Source organism: Chlamydotis macqueenii, chromosome 2, assembly GCF_036417535.1.
Source record: "Chlamydotis macqueenii isolate bChlMac1 chromosome 2, bChlMac1.mat, whole genome shotgun sequence".
Taxonomy (NCBI): Eukaryota; Metazoa; Chordata; class Aves; order Otidiformes; family Otididae; genus Chlamydotis; species Chlamydotis macqueenii.
Genome location: NC_141557.1, coordinates 95,119,367 through 95,144,761, shown reverse-complemented (window position 1 = coordinate 95,144,761; position 25,395 = coordinate 95,119,367). Strand labels below are relative to the sequence as shown.

General features: G+C 41.0%; 2 protein-coding genes across 3 annotated transcripts in view; both read left to right on the top strand.

The window, feature by feature from the left end:
- The window catches only part of LPCAT1 (lysophosphatidylcholine acyltransferase 1), a 67,236-nt gene extending 50,884 nt beyond the window's left edge, over positions 1–16,352 (top strand). The window contains exons 13-15 of one of the 2 annotated variants that reach the window (XM_086740474.1): positions 2,446–2,584; positions 8,137–8,348; positions 8,918–16,352. In XM_086740474.1, coding sequence (XP_086596600.1) covers positions 2,446–2,584; positions 8,137–8,321 — 324 coding nt within the window. In that variant the 3' untranslated portion in view covers positions 8,322–8,348; positions 8,918–16,352. Of the gene's footprint in view, positions 1–2,445; positions 2,585–8,136 lie in introns of both variants that reach the window. The other variant, XM_086740473.1, reaches the window with a different exon arrangement.
- Positions 16,353–21,639: 5,287 nt separating this feature from the next.
- CLPTM1L (CLPTM1 like) overlaps positions 21,640–25,395 on the top strand; it is a 29,991-nt gene continuing 26,235 nt past the window's right edge. Inside the window, exons 1-3 of the mRNA XM_086740471.1 lie at positions 21,640–21,822; positions 22,574–22,674; positions 24,992–25,181. Of these exons, the coding sequence (XP_086596597.1) occupies positions 21,640–21,822; positions 22,574–22,674; positions 24,992–25,181 (474 nt within the window). The remainder of the gene's footprint in view (positions 21,823–22,573; positions 22,675–24,991; positions 25,182–25,395) is intronic.

Genomic DNA, 25,395 nt, shown 5'->3' with positions numbered 1-25,395 from the left:
CTGTGCAGTTGTTTTTCACATTCTTCAGCATACCTGTATTATTCTCTTAACTCTGTTTTGCTAAAGAAATGAGGCTCCTGTGAGTGTTCAGTGTTCACATCTATCACTTTTACCCTTCGGCCACTATCAAACAGATTTGACAAAGGAGGAAGGAACAAAAATATTTAGTTCCTAGAAATATGGGGGGAAATCAGTGTCTAACAGCTGCAGTTACTGCTACTTCTGACAGAAAAGCAGAAGAGTCTCTGCCCTTAGTCTCTTTGATCTATATAATGGCATAGAGAAATGGTCGGGCACTGTTTGGTCAGCTCTCTATCTTCATACTAAAATTAACGAGCTTAAAGTAAACTTCCAGTTGGCTTTTGTATTTCAGTAAAATTTGACTGTCATGATGCATAACGTGCAGTATACTTTTACCATTTTAGAGAAAGAACAGCTTAGATTGGGTGGTTATTTTCCTTTTGGAAGCACCTACATTTAAGTTAATAGAACTGTTTCCTAGAAAAGTTCTATTCTTTACTATCTGCTCTGTTCTTCAACTCATCATGCATAATTGTGAGTTCCCTGGTTAATTGCAAAGTACAGAGTTAACTGTAGAACTGCAAAGAAGTTCTATGCATGGACTAAGAAGGGGAAACACTCAGCAAGGGGAAGCAGGTATGGCTCATTTTATTGTGCTAGCGATGATTGGAAGAGTTTAAAAAAAGTCTTGAGGAAATTTTGCTCACATTTTTTCACTCCAGAAAAAAAGGGAAAGAGAACCTTATTTGTTTGGGTTTTTTAAACTCTCTCCTTTCTTTCCCCCTGTCCTGAGTTTGTGCACAGGAAGACAGCCACACAACTTACTGGGAGCCATTGGAGGATCTAGCCAGTTCATGAATGTGTGCCTTTGTGCAGGTGCTGTCCTCTGCCATGTGCTACTTTTTGGAAAGCACTTTATCATTTGTTTTCAGGGATAAAGTGCAACATTTCACGTAGCTGAACAAGTTTTCAAAGTGGAAGTGTTTAGTGTATGGCTGAAGAACTTGAAAAATAGGGATTACTGGGCCACTAGAGTTGTAAAGCGCTGGGCAATTACAAGAGAAGGGGGGATTATGGCGACCGAGTCTAAGAGTAGCACTGCAGTGTAAGTGCTAGACATCCTCCCTTCCTAATTGCTAAGGAAACTAAAGGGTGTTGTAAATCTTGCCAGTATGAGCTTGTGAGCATTACCTTCAGGTATCACCTTCTGACTACTTGATCTGTGAAAATATAGCAAGTTTTATTAAACAAGTGTCTTGTCCTTGCCCCTGCTCCTTGTGAAACAGTGTGCAGGTTAGGTGCTAGGGAGGACAAAGTGACATTCCTGGTTTGAGCATGAATGTTGTCTTCTACAGAACTACTTCTTTTTTTTTTTTTTTTTTTAATTTTTGTTCCACTGACTGTTTTTATTCATTGACACGTGCTGTCTTGTGACAGCAACTTCTGTGTGTGTGAAAAAATACATCCTTAATGCTTATTTTGTTCAATCTCATCAGTTCCCACCTTATCAATCATGTAGAGAAGCTAAAAGGAAGTTTCCAAAATAGCATTTTTTACATGATTCAATATTCGCAGTGTTGTCATGCTTGAAAATGAGACAAGGATGTTTCAAAAACTCTTCTCTCTCAATTTCCATTGCACAGGCAAATTGAGTTATTTTAGAAAGTTTAATGAAGCTGTATTTGTTAGAGATGTTTTGAAATACTTGGGTCCTTTTTTTTCAGGGGAAAACACTGTGAATATACAAAGATAGAATGAGACTACAAGAAATTATTTTTAGTTATCAATTTCCTGTCAGTAGTAAAGCTAAGTCTTTCTGTGAGGAAACTCTTTGCTTTAGGATTTAAGAATATGCAAATTATTATTTTTCTAGAATAAGTATTTGTCGAAAATTATAGGTCCATCACTGTATGGAATAAGATTCTTCTGATTAATACAGTGCCATTTAGATGTAGGCATCTTATGTAAACTGGCTGTCAAATCAGTTGGATTTTGGTCAAAGCAGTCTTGAGTTTTACATCTGACCAAGTGGAAACAGTATCTGTTTTAGGCTGACCTAAATATATCTCCTGATTCCACAGACTCTCTTTGAGTTTGGACACCTAGCTTAATGGACTAAGTTACATATCTGCAAAACATGTTAGTGTTGTAAAGTCTTGTCTGTGAATATTACTGAAATTCCAGTGGTTAGGCATGTAAACTTTTTTTTCTGAATATAGCAAGCTTTACTTCCTAAGCGTACACAGGTGAACTAATAATCAATGTTCTTTTACGCAGGCTAATCAGAAATGCATAGTCGATCAAATCAATTTGAGAGTGACTCCAATACCAAATTTTAATTTTGCATTATTTCTTAGTGTGGTGATGTTCATAGGAGCTAGCATTCAGCTTTGCAATGATGTATCTTGCTGTCTTGATTCATAGCTGTACCAGTCAGAAAATGGAACTATAACAGAAGATGATTTAGCTCATATTCTGAAGACTGCCATGGGTGTGTCACAGATTAATGTTACACATCTTTTTAGAGCTGTAGATGAAGAAGAAAAGGGAGAGATTACGTATGGTAAGTATTTTAAGTGTGTCTGAAGTGTCACAAAATATCAAAGTTGTCTGAACTCATGTTGATGTGCAAACAAGTTTTTTTTTTTTATTAAACTTTACCTTTTTCAGTTGATTTGTTGACTTTACTTAGTCTGCAGGGATTTTATTAAATGTACATTTAAAAAAAATGTTTCACATTTAATATCAAATGTCATGTTTACATGTTTTCAGAGGTTTTCCCTTCCATGTTAAGTCAGACATACCTGGATTAGCTCTTTCTGCATATTCTGTTCTGTGACTTCCATGCATGTGAATATGTATTTTTAAGAAGGCTCTCTTAGCTCTGTCCTGTTGTTTTGTCTCTTGTATATGTTCCCCACTCTTTCTGCCCTTCCAGAATATAGGGGGATAAAAGACCTTCTACTCCTATAATAATTTCTCAGCCTGTTTGAAAATAAGTCACGAGGGGTGGGGGGGAGGGGGAGTGGTGGGAAATGAGGAGGTGTTGTTAACCAGACTGCTCAATATGTAATCTGTAATGCAGGTGATATGGAGGCGAGGAAGTTGCATTTGAAAAATTGAGATCTGGATGAATAGATTATGCTGGGAATCAAAGTATTTGTGTGTTACTTCAGATTCTTCATCTTTTAGGCTATAAGGTTCTAAATTTAGGTCTATCCTTTAAGTATGAACTGAGTTATTGATAGCCAACATACCACATATCTCCAGTAGAAGCACTTATGAAATGCCCTGTTTTACTGGTTTTTCTTCAGGATAATCAGTATGTATTTAATTGGTAGAAATCTTACAAATTAAGATGTAAGTGTTATTAAATCACAATTTGTGCACTAGTCATTCCTGTTTCAATTATACAATATGTATGTAAAGCTTCAACTAAAGAACTATTTTAGATATATTGGAACATGAATTATTGCTGCTGCCCTCCTCTTTTTATCCTGACTGCTACATCTTGCCTCCTTGCTTCCTGCTGTACTACCCCTTTCCCTTCTATACCTCTCATCTGTCACATGCCCAGCATTTCCATGTCCATCCTACATTATTGCCTTCTTCCTGTCTCTGTTGCTCCTTGTTTTCTCTCAACTCATTTGGATTGTGGCTCAGCTCTTCTTCCCTGCCCGCCCCCCGCCCCCGCATCACCAGATTCAAAAACACCAGAACAAAATCTAAGTTGGTAAGCCTAGCAGAACTCTTAATTTTGGCACACTTTGTTTGAGAATAGCTAAATTTGACGTAGTATACAAGTGAACTCAGACCAGTTCATATGAGTTACGAAATAATTCATATTTTGATATCCATCTTTAATAGCACTTAGTTGCATTTAAATCTGCACTTTACCCCTGAGTGGCATGGTGTGTTCCCATCACAGGGAAATCTGGACCACTGAGCCACAGCAGCGGCTGCTGAACTGCTTAGCTCTCATTTTCAGTATTTTATTTCCTGCAGTCAACAGTAGTCTTTTGTGAGGCTCCACAAAATAGGATGGTGTTTACATCACTTCTTTGAAACTTTGCTTGGATCTTTTTCTGAGAGAAGTGCTGGTTTTATAATATAAACATTGCACCAAGTTTTTAACATATCTGAAAGCTTAATAGTAAGAATAAATGTCCAATTTATTGTGGTTAAGAATTAGAAGATGAAAATGAAACTTTTGGTATTGCATTTCTATCTTGAAAGTTCTTGCCATAAATATTCAGTCTCTTGTCTTTCCTGAGAATATGTGCAACTTTCCATATACTCGATTTGTTGCACTTAAATACTGAGAAAGGAGAGGTGAAAATTTTTCAGACTACGCTTTTTCTGAAGGTATTGTCCGGACAAGTTCTGAGAAATCAAAACGTTGTTTCCAGTGGAAGAATACTGACCTTACTTTGGGAACACACAGCAGAGGGGTCTGGTGACACGCTCCCTCTTTCTAGGGTGTTAGATTTTGAAGTAGGAATATTAAGTCTTCAGTCTTAATGGTAAGAACAAAAAATACAATAACCATAGTATCGAACTGTGAACAGCTTCACAGTCACAAGCCCTGGTCCTCATGGGGGATTTCAGCCACCCTGATATCTGTTGGAAGGACAACACAGAAGTGCACAAGCAATTCAGAAGGTTCCTGGAATGTGTGAATGATAACTTCCTCCTGCAAGTGTTAGAGGAGTCAACAGGGAGAGGTGCTATGCTGGACCTTGTTCTCACCAACAAGGCGGGGCTGGTGGGGAATGTGGAGCTCAAGAGCAGCCTGGGCTGCAGTGACCATGAGATGGTGGAATTGAAGATCCTTAGGGCAGCAAGGAGGGAGTGCAGCATGGACTTCAGGAGAGCAGACTTTGGCCTCTTCAGGCATCTGCTGGGCAAAGTAGCGTGGGATAAACCCCGGGAGGGAAGAGGGGCCCAGGAAAGTTGGTTGATCGTCAAGAATCCGCTCCTCTAAGCTCAGGAGTGATGCATCCCAACAAAGAGGAAGTCGGGCAAAAATGCCAGGAGGCCTGCATAGATGAACAAGGAATTCCTGGACCAACTGAAAAACAAAAGGGAAGCCTACAGAGTATGGAAGCAAGGACAAGTAACCTGGGAGGGATACAGAGCGGCCAGGGATCAGGTAAGGAAGGCTAAAGCCCTGAGAGAATTAAATCTGGCCAGGGACATCAAGGGCAACAAGAAAAGCTTCTTTAGGTACATTGGGGATAAAAGGAAGACCAGGGAGAATGTACGGCCTCTCCAAAAGAAAACAGGAGACCTGGTTACCCAGGACATGGAGAAGGTTGAGGTACTCAATGACTTTTTTGCCTCAGTCTTCACTAACAAGGGCTCTAGCCACATTGCCCAAGTCACAGAAGGCAAAAACAGGCACTGGGAGAATGAAGAACTGTACTACTGCCCGCTGTAGTGGAAGAGCAGGTTTGAGACCATCTAAGGAACCTGAAGGTGCACTAGTCCATGGGGCCTGACGATACGCATCCACAGGTCGTGAGGGAACTGGCAAATTATGTTGCTAAGCCACTGTCTGTCGTATTTGAGAAGTCGTAGCAGTCAGGTGAGGTTCCCACTGACTGGAAAAGGGGAGACATAACCCCCGTCTTTTCCTGGAGTCTGATGCTTCACAGTTGCTTTAAGCTTGAGCTCCAAGATGAGACCTGTGATTAGAAATAATGCTGGAATAGCTCATTCTTTCTACATCACCTTGTCTGACGTTTCCATTGAATGAGGCAAATGGGATCCTAAGTCCTTCTTTGGACTCTGCTGTGTACAACTTTGATAAATATTTCTTAATATCTTCAGGACTTGTTTCAGCAAGACTCAAAATGTCTACTTACTCAGATCTATAAGAAATAGTATCCTGTTCAATTTGGTTCTCTGGAATCTGAGATTTTTCATTTGGATCCAGTACTAGTAAAACATTGAGGGATGGATCCTGGTAGCATTGTCAGGATGCTGATCTGGATATAGACGCAGAGAGAGAGATACATATATCTCTCAGATATATATGGTACTTCTGTGAGCAACTGCTTCAAGATATTTTCTGATATTATTTTTGGAAAAGATACAGCAGCTTTTTCAAGAATTACTTAGAATGGCATCTACAGCAAATATTCTAGCTTTTCCCATGTGAAAAGGATTGTGCTTAATGTGATTGTAAGAGCATCTTTGGTACTGTTGGTTGAAATTTTTATACTTGTCTTACCTTCATTAGGCTAACTATCAGAATGACTTTTCCCAAAAAAAGGCTATTTTTTCATAGTTATTAATATAATGCACACATTCTTTGTATTGTTCTGGCTGAACTATGACACGTGAGAAGGACTAGGTCCTTGGGATGCGCTTAAAGTGTCCATGTGCAAAAAGGAAATGCTTTCATGTTCCTGCTGCTGACCAGACACAGTTAAGGCTGATAGCTGATTGCTCTCTCCTTGCTAGGTGCAGAAAAATAATGTACTCAGTTGGGTTCACTGAATGTGCTTAACTGTTCTTATTCTGATGAACCAGTTTGCACTCATGTTTCTAACGTATTCTTGCAACTACTAACACTGTTAAATATGTTACATATAAAATAACGTTCTATGTTTCCTTATTGAAAAAGGTCAGATTCATCACATTCTTTGCTATGAGATTTTTTTTAAATAAAAATGTGAACATGCATTAAATATTATCAAAAGAAAAATTTTTGCTGTATGTATTTTCAAACAAGATTTTTTTCCCCTGAAGGACTTTATCGGATATTTATATGACCAATCTTTTGTTGTATATACCGGTTTTTCAACATAGATGATAGTTTTGGTTTTCATGGCATGAACATAATCAGCTTTTTTTTAGTTAAAGGGTCCAAAATACTTTAGATCCTTATATACTGTGGATAAGGGATACTCGCTTTTTTTGTTTGCAGAAGGATGAAGGTATGTTTATTGCATTCTCCCCACCTATCCCTTTGCAACAGTTCAGAGGCACGGTTGACCTAAAACTTCAGTGCCCCTATGAGATAAATAACAGTCCCTTGCCCTTTGCAATATTGAGAAAAGCACACTATCTCAGAGAGCGTAGTGGACACGGAAAGCTGCAGTAGTTCCCTTCTTCCACACCAGCCCAGTTGTGCCAGGAGGAACTGGGCTTCACCCCTCTGAAAAGCTACTTCAGCTGTCATTTGCACTGAACTCCAGGGAACTCACAGCATCATCTGATCATGAGCTCTCCTGGGATAGCACAGTGAATTTGAGTGGGCTGTGCATGGTACACTGTAAGTGATGGAGTTAGTGATAATGTTCACATCCAGCTTCTTCCAGTGTTGGTTTGCATTATAAGAATGGCTTCTTAAAGACTAGGATCCTGTACAGTATCTTGTGTTCAAATCCTATCTGAATAAACAGTCATATGGGCAAATTGTGACAGAGCTTTAGTGCCTGATTTTTTAACACAAAATGGAAAGTCTTGATGTTAAGGATTTCCCGCTCCCCAAGAACCCATCTTGCTCTTTTTATTGTCTTATTAGTGTCCAACATCAAAATCAGGGTTTTTTCATAATGTGTTGCAAATTAATTATCTGCTCACAATATAATTATCTAAATTATTAGGAGTTCTGAAATGTTGAAATCATGAAAGAAGGTGGCAGCATTGACGGCTGCCGTTAGGTTGAAGAGAATTGAGTGCAAAGCATTAAAGGGCATGTTTGCAAAGACTTTCCAGATTTCAGAAATGATTGCTCTTGCTGTTCATTGTTCCTCAGCTGGAGGGCCTCTACCCTTCCCCCAGTAACAGTGAGATGCTATGTCAGGGCATGTGGTGCTCCTCATGCATTTTAATGCAAATCTGAGCCTGTTTACCCCTTCACCATACAAGCTAAGTTCTGGTCTGAAGTGTTTTAAGAGGGCTTAGATAACTCTTTGCTGCATCTTGGCTCTGCGGATGTGGTAAACTTCTGCTGAGGAGCTAAAACAAGCGATGGGGATAGCATTATGTTAACTGCTGCTATTTTTCTCCAAAGTGATCATGTGATTATATATGTATAAGTATTCAAATTTAGCGTCCTTCTGTTTCAAAAAGCTGATTCTGTGTAACAACAATTTTTTTTAGATGACTTCTACGGATTTGCTGAATTGCACCCACACTTTGCAGAAGACTATCTCTATGCTGATCAGATGGGAGCTGAGAGTGGCTTGGAGACTTCATCTCTTTCTGCTCCTAATGGTATCTGCACTGACTTCAGCCCTGAAAATGCTGAAGATAAAAACAAGCCCCTGCAGAAGAAACTGAATTAACACTACAACTGTTACCTTCCTCTCCTGGTGAGAGGATTATCTTTTCTTGGGATTTTCATAAGTCACTCCAACTATACAGCAAATACCGGTTTTGTGTGTGAAAGTTCTTCTACCTTAATACCATTCTATGAATCATATGTGCTATATTTAACAACATGTTCCAGGTTACTTTGGGGAAGGTGTTCTTATTTTTTTCAAAAAAGTCTTTGAAAGGCAAAAATGTGAATGTGCTTCATTATTAGTGTTTGTATTTAAAACGAAGCGGCACACTTATTTATATTCCATTGGCTATTTTCATGTACAAAGTGTCGCACAAAAAACTGTGCATGTATAAAGAAACTGTAGCTACTATGGTGTTAAGTGCACTTTGGTGATTAGTGTTTTCCCTAGTTATGGGAATGTTTATTTGGGGCCAAACTTTGCTGTCCGTATTTGCATAGTCAGTCTTGTTTATTTCAGTGGGATTATTCTCTTGAGCAAGGCAAGCACATTTTGGCCCTTTGTTTTGGTTTCAGTGAACAGTTGGGAAACAATAATGCAAAAACTTGTTAAGGATTACTTTTTATTGTTGAATGACAAAATTGTTTCTCTTTCAGTCTGTTCCATGGTAGAATGAAAAGGAAAGGCTCCTTATCCTTCACCCCAACACTTTTCTACTGTAAACTTCCGGATGCAATTAAACATGATGTTTTTTCCAAACTGACATGCCACATACTGTTTGCAAATATATGACAAAACTGCTTTTCTCTTACAATCAATTCAAATCATGTTCACTCAGCATTTAAATAGGAGGCATTTGCACAACTGTATTTAATCTAGATTTATCAGGAATCACAGGTTTCTTTTGTAGCAAGCCTGTTTTACAGATAACTTAGCCTGGAACACATTATGAAAATTTTGTTGTATCAGTGCAAGGTTGCTGTTACTTCAGAGACCAACAAATTGCACATCTCCTGAAGAAATCATATTTAAATCTCTATAGCAACATTACATATACTGCATATAACATATGAAGCTTAAAATAGTTTAGAACTGTTTAAAAAAAAAAACAACCACAGCCTAAAAAACTTATATTAGTAACGTTTCTTATCTTTCCTTTTGTAAAGCCACATGCCTTAATTACTAATGGAGGTCTTAGAGGAAAAACTTAAATTATTATAAAACACTGAGCTTCACTGATTAGGAAATGTGACAAAAGCCTCAAGGAGCAGGAAGGAGGACTCTGTCACAAAATAACTCTGATGGCAACTCTACTTCCAAACAAACAAAAAAATACTTTCAGGTCATTTCTGGAACTAATTTTGTAGGGCTGTGCTAAAATATGATGGTTTTGTGATGGGAAAACTGCTGTTGAGATTTGAATCTTCCACATGTTAGAGTAATTTGAAACTAGATTTGAAAGGGAGGAATTTTAACAGGAGGAAATCTGTTTGTACCAAATGCTTTTATTATTATTTTTTAAAATAGCAGGAGGGTTTTCAAAGCTCATTAGGGTATTGGAATGTGTCCTTAGAAATCTCTAACTGTATGTGGCAAGTCTCCAAACTGAAACTAGTTTTAATGGAAAGAATATGGAGAAAAAAACTGAAGAAATTATACTTTCTGTGGGGTATGTGGAGGTAGGCTCTCCTTTGGAGGTAATAACTAAATTTTTTATTTATGTAGGTAACATATGCCAAACTGACAGGGCTGCAGCAGACTGGCAAACAAGGTTTCAGTTATAATGATCATGAAAAATAGGAGAAACGGTTTGGAAAAATAAGATATGTGAGGACCTACACTTAGGTAGGAAGAGTCAGCTGCACAAACGAGGGAGTGGGTATTACTGCATAAAACATCTTGGGGCAGGGATGGTATAGAGTACGACAAACTGAGCACTGTTAAGTCATTGCTGCAGAAAAGACAGTCATTATAGTGTGATGCATCTACAGGATAGCCTGTGAGAAGTGTGATACTATTTCTGTATTACCAACATGTGATAAGGTCTTGCCTGAAGTACCTGTCTGTGTTGGGGCACCTGAGAAAGATGGAGAGTAGCTGGATAGAGTGTGGAGGACAAAGTACTCAGAAAAGAGATATAAAAGTATTCTTTAATCCAAAGAAGAGGAGGCTAAAGGAAGATGTGAAAACAGTCTTCAAATATGGAAAAAGTGGCTATAAGATAGGAACAATCTTTTTTTTTTTTCTCAGTGTTAATAGTTATATGTTATTAATTTAAAAGACGAGTAAAGTATTAGGAAAATGTCCTTACAATGTACCTAGTTAGCTAAGGAGAGTGGGTTATTCCAGGTGAGGTGAGGAGCCTTCCTTCAAGGGAGGTTTTGAAAATGGAAGAGACAGACAACTAAGAGACACTTGATTTTATTGATGATGCCCCAGGGTCGTAGGGATATGTCTTGAGGCCTACTTTCTGTAATTATACAGTATGTATTTTAGCTGGTATGCAAGGGCGCAGGCACATGAACTGTAGTCTAGGCGTATCGCATCTCCTCTACAATACTTTTTATGGCACACAGCTCAAGCTGGCTGTCTAAGGTAGTCATCCTTTGCTTTGTATGTGAGCTTGAGAATCTGAGTGCAGAGGTTGAGATAGAGTTCTCCAAGACACATGTCTGAAAAAAAGAAAAAAGTTAAGCTTACTATCCCATGGACAACTTTGGGGTAAGAGAAGCTCCATAGGAAGAGATACTCTGCACACATCTGTATAACAGAGAAAGCTTATTGAAGTTGGCTAAATAGGAGTGTACTTAATTTGCGTGTATGGTGTGTGTAACTTGGGGATCGGTCTTCTGAAAACCAAATGAACCCTTTGGTTTTCAGATTTATTTTGGTGAGGGAGATGTTTTCCACTTGTGGTGAGTGTAATAACTGTACTTGTGTGCAACTAAGCTGTGCGGAGTGTTTGGCTTGAAGGGTGTTGCAGCCTACAATAGACGAGTCCTTAAACAAATGCCACATTGTGTGGTGAAGAGGCACTGAAAGTTTTGTGTGTCAGTGAGTTCAGTCCAGAGCTGCTACTGAAGAAGGCCAGTGACCAGCAGATTGTTTGCTTGGTGAGCAAGTACTCCTGGTAGAAGCAAACATTTAAAAAACAGATAAACAAAAACAAAACACAACACCACAAACCCACAAAAACCCCCACGAAACAACACTTAGATTCTGTAATAAATTGTGATGCTCCCTCTTTTGTGAGATTGTTGAAAGAGGTAGAGACATAATAGGCTGAATCATAGGGTAAAGTCCCGATCAGCCTGCATGGAAACATCGTTGGATCACACATAATATCACAAAAGCTGAGATTAGGGAATATAATTCAGGCAATTTTAGTATCTGTAGAATATAAGGCTGTAGTATTGGACTGCCTTATAGTGACAGAAAAGCCATGTTACCACAGGATGGTAAACTGGGGACTTTATCAAGGACTGAGACCTGTAACACATTGCATTACTGCAGTGATGTTCATTACAGCTCATCTGTCAAACTCTGCTGAAATGTTCTGGTAGTTCCACATAAGTAGCCTTTTGAAAAGGTAGCTGAGTGTGGAACAGATGGGCTGTGACAGTTAAGTTTCAGTGGTTTGCTGCAGTGTCAGGGTAGAAGTGAAAGTTTCCTTTCGCCTTCACTGAACATTGATGTGTAAATGCTTTCAATTGAAATATTACAGATTTTACAAACAAATTGTTTTATTTTAACAGCCCTTAAATTTACAGGGGGACATATGAAGAAATTACTTCAGTTCTTTGCAACAATTTAAGTTAATAAATGATCCTTATGCCAAAAAAGCAGGAATGTGAAGGCTTTTAACTTTTCTGATGAGCATTTTACTACTTTTATGTAATACTGCCATCGCTTGTCAGTGGAGCTCTTGCATCAAATTGAATTTTTATATATTGTATGAGAGACCCAGCAAAGCTTTGCTATTCTGATAGGGTTGAGCAAATATATTTTGTATTTTGAATGTATTTAAAGTAGGACAGAAAATCATTACATCAAAGATATCTTAAAAGTGTCTTTTTTTTTCTTCATTTATAGTTCTTCAAACATAATAAACCCCCCCCTAAAATAAAGCAAACGTTTAGGTGGTGCAAAGGATGTGTTGTGGTTTAGTCTGGCAGACAGCTACACACTACAGAGCTGTTCACTCACTACCCCCCAGTGGAATAGGAGAGAATAAGAAAAAATGCAAAACTTGTGGTTTGAGATAAAAACAGTTTAATAGGACAGAAAAGGAACTAAAAAAAAAAAATTGTAATAATACTGCTGCAAAATAAGTGATGCACGATGCAGCTGCTCACCACCGGCTGACCGATGCTTAGCCAGTCCCTGAGCAGCAGGCCCCCCCCTCCCTGGCCAGCTCCCCCCGCTTTATATGCTAAGCATGATGCCATATGGTGTGGGATATTCTTTTGGCCGGTTTGAGTCAGCCTTCCTGGCTGTGCCCCCTTCCCAGCTTCTTGTGCACCCCCAGCCTGGTGGGGTCATAGGAGACTTAGTTGCTGCTGAGCAGTGCTTACACTAAAACATGAGTGTGTTATCAACTTTTTTCTCATCCTAAATCCAGAACACAGCACTATACCAGCTATGAGGAAGAAAATTAACACTATCCCAGCCGAAACCAGGATAGCATGTTTAAACCACTGTCTCTGCTACGGTAAGGCAAGTGCTATTACAGATTTCTCGGGAGTCCACTGCAGGAAGCAGATACACTTAAAAGGCATTATAGGCAATTTGTAAACCTTACGGAGAAATTAGGTTGTACGTTTAATTTTATACCAATGAATTACAGTATACATTTCAATGCATTTATTGTGGCTAGAATGATCTTGCTATGATAAAAAGCAACCAGGCTTGTGTGTGCGTTTGCTAATCCTGCTTTGAAGATTAAATCCTTAGCTCACGAAGGTTGAAAAGGAGACGCATGTAGGGTAAGGAAGTGGTGCAACCTCTTTAGTGGCAAAGCTGCCGGAAGTAAATAGTTAAGTTTTGTACATAGCTGTTTATTAATATTTTCATGCAAACTGAATAGGTTTGTTAGCTAGTTTAAGTATTGGACTGGTTGAAATATTTTTTATTCATAAAATGTAGTAAACATTTTTCTGGAAAAGTGGTGGTTGCACTTTAACATCTGCATAGCTTAATAAATTTTCTAAAGCAGATGCATTTTTATTAATTTATGAGTTTCCTTACAAGGCCTTATTTGGTATTGCCATTAAATTGTTCTTCCTATTTTTACATTACCATGCACTAAGTACAGCTCTTCATGTTAACTGTTCTAGTCATGTTCTGCTTTCTGCTCCTTCAAAAATTGTATTCTCATTTAAATTCTCATTTGAAAAAAAAAAAAAGAGGGAGGCGAAACTTAATACAAGTTGTGGAACTTGAGAGGCACATGCTGTAGATCCCATGATCTCAGAAAAAACACTGTAAGCACAGCTTTGCTTATATTATGGGACTGAACTAGGATGAAGAGAAAAAAAAAAATCTGATTAAAAACTGACCAAGTTAGAATAATTTTCCTTTAGGTCAACGTGTGGGTCATCAGACCTTCTGAAATGTTGCATTCTGCTTAATGTGAAGCCTCTGGTTTTTTTTTCTAGCAGCACTTTCATAAGTGTTCTAGAATGAAGAAATGAGAAATATGTTGGCCAAGGGTTTTACGTTAGCAAAACTCAGGTTCAGCTCCTAAACTCATTTTGAAGCACAGAAGTTCCCTGTGAACCAAGCACTTTAGATGGTTTATTACTTTTTAGGTATCTGAACTTCAGCTAATTTGGAAAACTTAAATTACCTAATTAATATGGCTAGATCCTTTACAAAAAAAAAGAAGTTTGAAATGGAAAGTAAGAATTTTTCATCAGTGCCATTGATAATTAGTTATTAATTCAATTAATTATTAATTAAGCAGTCCAGCAAAACTGCAAGATCTATTTCACAGATGAGCAGGAAGGCTCAGATTGTCATTCAGGTAATTTTGGAGTCCCAGCTAGGCAGAAATTAAGCTAGCTGTTCTTCAGTCAGAGGATGATTTTTTGAAAGTACTGCAGCATCGTGTATCCAAGTAATGTCTAGGTCACTGGCAGCACACCCAGCAAGGTTTCATCTGCTCTCCCTGCTTTTTTCCTCTGAAGACTGGAAAAAAAGTACTCAGATCATGACAGGAACCTTGTAAGATCTCCTTAAATGTAAAATTCTCCAGCACCACCACAAAGGAACAAACATGATCATTCTGTTCTATAGCTTAAGCAGTGAACATTCACATACACATTCACATACACATTCATCACCAACACATTGCGATCAAAACGTGCATAAATTATATAATATTGAGGTAAAACTACTGAGAGAGCGCAGCAGCAAAGAGCTCAGCCATTAGATGTGCCTGGACCTGTGTCTCTGAATATTTCCTGCATCTCACAGTGATCAAGTTAAGACAGTGTCTTCCTCTAGGAAACCTTTCAGGTTTATTTCAGGATAATAATTACTTTGACTTTTAGAAGTGGAGGAGTGATTTGTTTTGTAGAAAACAGCTTCTTTTTCCCCAGATGGTATGGTGTGCTTCATCATGTGTAATGGGATTAAACTGAAGTGGGTGATAGCAAGAGAGCAGAGGATTTAAGAGGCTTATAAAATGGAAGGTTTATGTTTCTGTTAAATATGCTGAGACCTTTTTACAGCAGTTGACACACTGCCTAGATTGTCTTAGAAGTTCCTTAGGCAAAATATTTTTACTATTTGTGTGATGATAATGGCTCTTTATTCCAATTTTCTTTAGTAAAGTGGCAGAGCAGAGTACTCCTGTGCAGGCTGACTTCAGGAGGCCGTCTGTAACCAGTAAAGACAGATTTGCAGTTTTCTAATGATCTGTCTCTGGGAATGGAAACAGTAGAATCACCTTAGCACAGATTGCACCTGAGTAAGTTACTCCTGTTAATTAACCGGGTTTTGGTTTTGGTTTTTTGTTGGTTTTGTTTTGGTTTTTTTTTACCACCATAGTAAAAAAAACCCAAAACTTTGGCTTCTTTATTCTAAGCTAAATTGCACAGGGCCATATGAACATCAGAGCTCATCTGAGGTTAGCTTGGGGAGCTCAAAAAAGGTGCTGTAGGATAATCTGTTGACATAGTGTTAAGTTTTAATTTTTTTCACTTTGATGAAGAATGTTAGAAGCAAGAGAAAAGTCACAATGACTTTTGTAATATTCTGGTTTGTTATTACAAATGGGACGTTATTTGAGAGTGCCAGTTCTGAGCCAGAGTGTGAGCTGGAGAAAAATCAGGCTGAATTTCTGATCCTGAACCAGCAAGTAGACAAGCCCATCAAGGCTGGCATGGCAGCAAAGCTTTCACTGTGCAGCTGGCCGCCTGCATCCCTAGCTCTTGCTTGTGCTGACTGTTCTTTGTAGGTGTGCTGCAGCCTGAGGGAGACCGTGCTGCCTCTTAAGCTTAAGTGACACTTGTGGACTTTTCTCCCTGAGCCATAAGCAGCAGGTGAATATCAAAGTCCTCTTCTGGTAATGCCACCCAAAGCTACGGGCCCACGTACTGTTTTAGCTTGTGCCTGCTGTTAGGTAAAGGATTGCTTTTTCTTTTCCCACACTTTAACCATTGCAGGTGTGTCCAGGTGACAGCAGGTCTGAAAGAGCTCATGAGATTCTCCTTGTTCCTATGAACAATAAGAAATTAAATTTAGAAACAGAGTACAATGAAACCTTAAATTGTATTTACTTCCGACTCGTTATGTCACTTCCAGTGTGTGCCTGTTTACTTCCATGTTCCGAACGCAGCATCTATAAATGTGATGGCAAACAAAGTCTCCTCATGGATACTGAAGAAAGCTGAAGCTCAGACACTTTTCATCCTACCATGGTACTGGAAATGAAATTCATCTGATGATAGGTTGTTTAGAAGTCTATGAATGTATATGGGGAAAACCCAAATACATGTCTTTTATTCACTATCCAGCATGAAGACAATTTTGTATTTTAAATGCTAAAGAAATAAACTTGTAAAAATCTTGTATGCCCTAAGTATATATTTTTGTCCTATGTTTTCTTTTATAATGAAGTTCAAGCAAAATATTTCTTCTGTTTCAGAAGGGACATTTAGGTTAGCCAGTGCTGTATTTTCCAGACTACAAAAGCAGTTTTTGAGTAAACATCTAAAAATGAGATTGTATTTTTAAATCTGTGGATTAGAATTCCTTAAGTTAAATTCCTTAGCAATTGTATATACTTAGACAAAAAGCAAAACCATTGCAGCTGCTTGTCTATATAGTTGTTTGTATTTGGTGATTTGTTTATATTGCTTTTTCCAATTGCTGTAAGGGTATTAAGAGCTCCATGTAGATCAGTAGAAATAGAAGTACATTTCTTTAGATGTGATAGATTTTGTTTCCTGGAGGAGGACCAAGACTAAGCATCTGCTGACCTTGTATTAAGTACTATACAGCTTCAGTGTTGCGGCACTGTGCTGAAAGTAATGGGCATCTATTCAATGGGACCACTTTCTACAACTTTTTGTAATCCCCAGCATCTCTCCAGGTGTGCAAGACATTTCTAATTTGATCACAGGTACTAGTTCATCTTTTTGGAAGAATAAAATTGAGTTATCAACAAGCTGAGAAATAATTCAGAAAAAAAAAAAGTGGTTTTGATCTTGTGAATTATTGTTAAACTTGCATTGAGGATATAATTTATATATTTTGGAAAAAATATTGCTATGTTTTTGAACACACTTGAGAATTTAAATGCAAAAGCAAAAACGTTAACCTTTTAAATGATCAAATGTTGGAATTTTCTCTTATTGCTACTGAATCCAAGTTAGGCACTGCCATGAAGAGGATGCTTTTAGTTGAAAACCTGTGCCGACAGAGCGGGAAGCTGTTTTGTGGGACTCGCTTGCAAGGTGTTACGTGGTACAGCTGCTGTTGGCTTCAAGGCTGCTCAAGCAGACCTGGTGTGTTTAAAGACGCATGTTGGCTGCAAGCTTTTTATTGTAATAGCCCTTGGATATGCAGTGTAAATCTAACAATATGTAGTGCTACTGGATAATAATAATCTGAATGCATATTTTCTGCTGTAAATTTCCCTCCCATGGCTCCTATGGTATGTGTACATAGACTATTACCTTTGCACTGAACTGACTATACTTCATAACTGAACAGCAAAAACAAGTAGCGTACTCAAGATGACTGTAGCTTGTGGCTCCAATTGTGGAAATACTTTTGCAGAATGAAGAGTATAGCTTCAGTGCTACAAATTTGATTTTTATATTTTTTATTAACATGCATGGAAGACTTAAGGATAATATTTTTTAAAAATGAACTTGGGTTTTGTACATTTTTCAATGTTTAAAACTATATGATTTAACATTACCTCTGAATACCAGTGATCAGTAAATTCTTAAAGGAAATACCTCAATTTGAGCATTCTGTTCTTGTTAGTTGTCTAATAGGCTGAAATGGACTATGGCGTGTAATGAACTGAGCCAAATGATGCAGACGCTTAAACTATGCTAGATGAGTCGTATGATGATTTACTAAAAGGGAACTAAATGATACACTACAAGTGTTGATGTGTAGTATACAATCATGGCTCATTTTGCCCAAGTGGGCATTTTCCTTATGAATGGCTTGTACATTGAATTTTCAGCGTGAAGCCAAATTAAAAAATGAAAAAAAAAAAAAAGTTTGGTTTCCTCTGGATTTTTTTTTTTTTTTTAGATTTAAAGTTTTGGGTTTTTTTTAGTGAACAACAAGGTTTACAATAAGGATACAAATCATAATTGTGCATAAGACTGAGTCCATATGTGTTTAGGTGTGCTTGGCTGATGTATGTTCTCTGTAGCAATGTGTGAAGGAGAACAGTGTTTGTTTACCTGACAACTGGGAGTATGAAATACAGAGTTTTACAGGGGGTTTTGTTTGAATTTGAGGTGTTCATGGTTTTTGCGGGGGTGTGTGTTTTTTGCTTGGGTTATTGGTTTTGTGTTTTGTTTCCCCTAAAGACAGGAAGTGATCCAATGCTCCAGATACCTACATACACGAGTAATTAATAACGGAAGGTGGAAAAAGGCATAATGAGGTCCAGTGGATATAAGCTGAACCCTTAATATGAACACTTTTAAAAATACGGGTGAAGCACTGGAGAAGTTTTACATTTGTCATGATATGAAAATTTCAAGGGAAGACTTGTTAATGTTTTTTTTTTAATGTTGGTCTCTAATTTAAAGTTACGGGTGGATGCAGATTTTGAGTAAAGTTCCTTGGCCTACGTCAGGTTAGTCATGCAGTGGTTTATGTGAAAGAATAGACATCTATAGGTGACAGCAAATCTGTATGTTTTCCTTCTGTAAGAAAAAAAAAAGATTGAATGCTCTTATTTAATCTCTTTAATTTATTTATTTATTTAATCTATTTAATATCTTATTTAATTAAAATTTAATCTCGTTATTTCTTCTCTCAGTGAAGTCCTAGCCATGCAGCAACGTAGCACGCTTTCTTATGAAGAAAAGCTTTGAAACCTGAACCTTTTTTTGCTTAAATATGTTTTTCCTTTTTCTTCTGCTCTCAAGTGCAAGTAACTTACCTGCTTTCGTAAGTATAGAGCAAATTACACTAGGAAATGTTTTAACTAATGCCAGAGGAGGCTATCAGAATGCTGTAACATTTTATTAATTACAAAATGGAAGTGATTGACATTATTAATGAAATATTACAAATGTGTAAATGCACAAAACACATGCAAAATTTCTTTCTTCAAAGGGTAAGGATTCCTCCACTTGATACCGTCTGGTTTTAACCCTGTTTTTCCCTGCTGCCTGCTGGGGTAGCGTGAGGCCTGGCTGAGGTGACAGGCTATAGCCCTGGCTTTGCTCCCGTGTGGCAGCAGAGTCCTCCTGTGTGGTTCCTGTCACTGCGCTGCTTGGTCCAGTGTGGTCTGAACCTGCTGCTATCCCTCTCTCACTGCTCTCGTTTTGGGCGCTTTTTTAGGTGGCGTCCTCTGCTGAGGTAGCAGCACAAGCTGTGAGCCCTCACATCATGCCCTCTCCTTCCCTCGTCCTCCCAACTTTCTCCTGCAATTCTCCACCACTTTCTTCACTTAAAGAAGATATCCATCTTCACCTTCCCCCGCGGTATTTCCGAGCTCCACATGTCCTGCCATGTGCTTACGGTAATGCCCCCGGCTGCCCAGGCCCTTCACCTGTCCGCGTGCCCATTTCCTCGCTCGTCTGCATTGCAGGGAAGCTCCCTGTTGTGCCGCTGAGCTGAGCCACCAGCACACTCATCTCTAATCCACGCTTGTGCCTTTTCTGCCCCTGCACACCTGCCCAAAGCTCTCAGCCGAGATGTATGAGGTATGTACCCATGTCACCACTTTCTCCCGGTTGACACCACGCGAGCAGGTGCATGAGGACCACGAGAAATGCGTGCCTGTTTTTTTTTTTTTTTTTTTAAACTCCCAGTGCAGGGCCTGGAAGAGCCTCCTCAGCTCCCTTGAGGAGCAACGTTTGGGAACTCAGGCCTGTGAGAGCAGAGTGTTGCCTGACTGCTGGGCCGGAGCGCTGGTGTGGGCTGGCTGCTTCCCTCCGCGGCTGACAGATGGGCACCAGCCCTTTCCCTTCTACTTCCCTTCCCTTGTACCCAGGTCCCAAGCTGTCCTTGCTGTTCTCTCAGAGCTGGGTCCTGGGGCTGCAGGGGATGGGGGCACAGTGCCGCACAGGAGCCTCCTCTTCCCCTTCCCTTTCTTTCCCCCTTCCACCTCAGCTGCCCAGCATCATGTGAGGGGCCCTTCCCAGCCCCTAGTTGGTGTGATGGGGCCAAAAAACAACACGCACCGGAAACGACATTAACGGAGTTAAATCCAGTTGGTGGCTGGTCACAAGCTGTGTTCCCCAGGGCTCAGTTTTGGGGCCAGTCTTGTTTAACATTTTAATCAATTATGTGGATGAGGGGGTTGAGTGCTCCCTCAGTAGGTTTGCAGATGACACCAAATTGGGTGGGAGTGTCGATCTGCTCGAGGGCAGGAAGGCTCTGCAGAGGGATCTGGACAGGCTGGATCAATGGGCCAAGGTATGAGGTTCAACAAGGCCAAGTGCCGAGTCCTGCACCTGGGTCACAACAACCCCATGCAGCGCTACAGGCTTGGGGAAGAGTGACTGGAAAGCTGCCCAGCAGCAAGGGACCTGGGGGTGCTGTTTGACAGCCAGCTGAACATGAGCCAGCAGTGTGCCCAGGTGGCCAAGAAGGCCAACAACATCCTGGCTTGCATTAGGAACAGTGTGGCCAGCAGGAGTAGGGAAGTGATCATGCCCCTGTACTTGTCACTGCTGAGGCCACACCTCAAATATTGTGTGCAGTTTTGGGCCCCTCACTACAAGAAAGACTTTGAGTTACTGGAGCATGTCCAGAGAAGGGCAGCAAAGCTGGTGAGGGGTCTGGAGAGCAAGTCCTCTGAGGAACAGCTGAGGAAACTGGGATTGTTTAGTCTAGAGAAGAGGAGGCTGAGGGGAGAACTCATTGCTGGTGAAGGGTCTGGAGAACAAGTCTTATGAGGAGCGGCTGAGGGAACTTGGGTTGTTTAGCCTGGAGAAGAGGAGGCTGAGGGGAGACCTCATTGCTCTCTACAACTACCTGAAAGGAGGTTGCAGGGAGGTGGGTGTTGGTCTCCTCTTCCAAATAACTAGTGATAGGACAAGAGGAAATGGCCTCAAGCTGTGGCAGGGGAGATTTAGGTTGGATATTAGGAAACACTTCTTCACTGAAAGAGTGGTCAGGCACTGGAACAGGCTGCCCAGGGAGGTGGTGGAGTCACCATCCCTGGAGGTGTGCAAAGAACGTGTAGATGTGGCACTCCAGGCCATGGTTTAGTGGACATGGTGGTGCTGAGTTGATGGTTGGACTTGATGATCTTGGACGTCTTTTCCAACTTTAATGATTCGATAACTCTATGACGTTCCTGTCCACCCACACTGACGCTGCTGACAGCTCCGCCCTGACCGGCCCCCCGCCCGCCGCGACGGGAGCGAGCACGGCCGCCGGCCACACCCCTCCGCGCCCCCTAGCGGCGGCGGGGACGCCGCCGCGCTGACGTCACACCGCGACGGCGAGGCCGTTCACTGGGCGGGCAGAGCTTCCCGCAGCCGGTTGCCAGGCAGCGGGGCGGCGCTTCCTCCGCCTGCCGGAAGTGTCGGGCGGCGGGGCGGGGCGGGGCGGTTGGCTGGGCGCGGGGGATGCGCCAGCGGCGGCGGCGGGTCGGGCCGGGGCGGCCCGGCTGATCAGTAGGAGGCGGGAGGGGGGATTGCGGGGGTCGGCCGCCGCCATGCTGAGCCGCAGCTCGTTCACCAGCCTGGTGGTGGGGGTGTTCGCCGTCTACGTGGCGCACACGTGCTGGGTGATGTACGGCATCGTCTACACGCGGCCCTGCCCGGCGGCGGCGGTGGCGGGCGGCGGCGGCGCGGCGGGGTGCATCTGGCCCTACCTGGCGCGCCGGCCCAAGCTGCAGGTGAGGAGCGGGCCGCAGCGGCCGGGCGGTGGAACCGGGCGGGCGGCTGCGAGCGCCCCGGCCTGCGGTGGCAGCGGGAGCGACTCCCGCTGCCGAGGGAGGCGACCGGACCCCGCTTCGGCCTTTGACCCCGCGAGTCCCCGCCTGCGGAACGGGCTTCTCGGCCCCGGGCCGGGAGCGGTGGCGCCTTCCCCGGCCGGTCTCCTCCGCCTCCGGCGCCGCGCTGACTCGGCTGACAGCGGCCGTCAGGCGGGGCCCGCCCGCTGCCGGGGCGCCCGGCTCCCTCCTCCTGCCCCCGTGGAACGGCCGCGGTCACGGGTCGGGGGGAGTGGGACGCGGGGAACGCGCTGTGCCAGCCACCTTTGCCCCGTGCGTGACACCCGTGGGTGAAGCTCGGGTAGGGCGGACGCATCTTTTATTTTTTGCTTTCGTGTATCTGTTGGCACCTAGACCGAGTGGTGCAGCCTTGCTGGAGGAATGGCTCCACTGATTTAAAAACCTTTTACTTCAGATATAGGTCGTCCTACATAAAGGGCTCTAGTGGCTGTGTTACAGCGTGTTTCTGCCCGCGAAAGGAGGGATGGGATAGCTGAAAGCTATTTTTTGGAGTACATTGTTTTCTTTCCCAATGTATATAAGCGTCCTGTGGCTGGGGACATTGGCAAAGCTGAAATACAGCTCTCTAAGTGTGCCAGTGCCTGAATTTAATATTCCTATACACTGATTTCACTATGCTGTGTTTTGATTTCAGTTAAGCGTGTATACTACCACACGGTCGAACATTGGTGCTGAGAGTAATATCGATCTGGTTTTGAACGTGGAGGATTTTGATATTGAGTCCAAATTTGAAAGGTAGGTACCCGAACTATGAGTTCTGTGTTTAATTCTGAAGTATGTATACTAATGTGTTTGGCAGTATGTATGAAGCAAGGTAGACTGTTTGTGATAGTTGTGTTGAAAGAATAGAGTTGTTGTTTTTACATTCTGTGTTTTGGGGTTAAAGCTATTTTTGCATGCTCTACAGGCTATTCAGTTTGGACTTGTTTTCCTAAAATACTAACCTTATTTGCCATGTTAGGCAGGAAGGATGTCAGTTGGATTTTGGCTTTAGAGTTGAGGACAAAGTGCTGCTGTTAATAAGAATAGTATTTTTTTCTTTAATTAAATATTCCTGTAATATTTCATGAATTAAACATTGGTAAAGAGCTTTGATGGAAACAGTGTGCTAAGTTCACTTGGCACTGAGGAACAGGCTCTTAGACAAACTTCTTATGTTGAAAATCATCTTGTAGTTGCAAGAAACAAAGCTTGCAAAACAAGACTATACTAGTAAATAGAGAAATGCTTGTTTCTCTCACATAGATTCTACAAATCTTGAATGCTGTCCTATGTTGTCTACCATAACTTTCGGATTCCACTCTAAACATATATCTCACTAGCTCTGCTAGGTCAGTAGTGTATGTTTGATGTGCTAAACTTAAGTATTAGTTAGTTTTGATCAGCATACTGTTTGGAGCCATTTAGGCAAATGTTTTATCAAATTGTGCTTTGCTTATAATAGTAAAAAGGACTTCCCATTGTGAAAATCTAACTCAAAGTGCCTGGAAGTGCTTGAAACTGTCCTCTGATAACATGTGCAGCCAGACTACTAGCTGCCTGATGTTTTGTTCTTGATAGCTGTGGCTTCAGACCTGGAATAGAACTTGGAAGTCAAACTATATTCTCTTTTCCTGTGTTTTTGAAACATGCTTTTCTGTAACTGTTTCTGTGCTAATAATCACAAAACTAAACCTTCTTTTTCTGGTAGCGTAGGGTTTTGAGATCTTCTGAAGGGATGTCGGTGCTAAGATGGAGTAAGATTGTGCTTTTAGATAAATTTCTGAGTATAACACTGCACTCTCTGTATGCTTCTCTACAATTAAAATTATTAGAACTACTTGTTTTGTGCTTCATATTTGCTTAAAATAGTCACCTTGTTCTCGACTCTCTTGTCCCAGAGTCTCCCAGGTTCTTTCATGTTCCATGTTTTCTGTAGTTAAAGAACGTGTTGGTCTGCAGTTTAGGTCATAGAATCATAGAATGGTTAGGGTTGGAAGGGACCTTCAAAGGTCATCTAGTCCAACCCCCCTGCAAGGAGCAGGGACATCTCCAACCAGATCAGGTTGCTCAGAGCCTCATCCAGCCTGGCCTTGAATGTTTCCAGGGATGGGGCATTCACCACCTCTCTGGGCAACCTGTTTCAGTGTTCTACAACCCTCATTGTAAAAAATTTTTTCCTAATATCCAATCTAAATCTACCTCCCTCTATTTTAAAAACATTACCCCTAGTCATGTCGCAACAGGCCCTACTGAACAGCCTCTCCCCATCTTTCTTGTAGGCCCCCTTGAGGTACTGGAAGACCACTATAAGGTCTCACCGGAGCCTCCTCTTCTCCAGGCTGAACAGCCCCAACTCTCTCAGCCTGTCATCTCTGACAAACTTGAAAATATAAGAATTGTTTTACTGACACAGTTTGCCAAGCCATTGAAAATATTCAGAGAAAAATGACCTGAGTAAGTTTACAGGAATGGAGGAGGCATTATGCAAGGTTGGAAGTAGGAGGATTTCTTGGCTAACACAATGGTAGTGACTTCATGGTTTGGGGCTCCTGTCTAGAGTTCTGTTCTTGGCATCCCATAGTTGAGAAGATATTTATTAATGTAAAGTGCTTGGCAAAACTTTGTGATTTTCTTTTTAAACTTTGTATTATGTATACAGTCTGTGGTACATACAAGTGCTGTGATAATTTTGGCCCTGTGACCTGTTGGCAGCAGAAAACAACAAAAGAACTGATGGTGCAGTCCTGTGTTATCTCGGGTAATAAAGTATGAATTGGACAAAGAATAAAGTATCTTAAGATAATAGTAAAACTGTGGAAACGCAAATACTGTGATAGATACTGGAGTATATAAATTGATCCCATCCAGCCACAGCTCATTAGGGCATTAGCCAGAACTAATTGTTGTGTGCCAGACAACCCAAATTTCTGTTCTTTTTTATGTTTTTATGTCCCCATCCTTTTTGTTTGCTTCCAGAACATCTTCAGTGTAACAGGCTAAACATCGTGTAACAGCTAAATAATTCGACGTGTGCTATGTCATCTCATAATGTATTTATTTTGTATTTTAGGACAGTGAATGTCTCCGTACCAAAGAAAACACGAAATAATGGCACCTTATATGCATATATATTTCTTCATCATGCTGGCATTTTGCCTTGGCATGACGGTAAGCAGGTGCATATAGTAAGCCCTCTGACCACGTACATGGTCCCTAAACCAGAAGAGATTAATTTACTCACTGGAGAATCAGCCACACAGGTAGGTGGTTTTTCCATCTGTAGATGAACAACTGCAAAAAAAAAAAAATTCTTTCATAAACACTTCTAGCGTTAGTATCTGCTGTGCTTGCATCTTTACACTAATTATGATATTAAGAAAAAAAAAAGTCAAAACCCCTCTTCTTTATTATCAGCTTGTATGCTAATAGTAGACCACTCAGCACAGCAGAGGTAGAGCCCTCTATAACACTGGC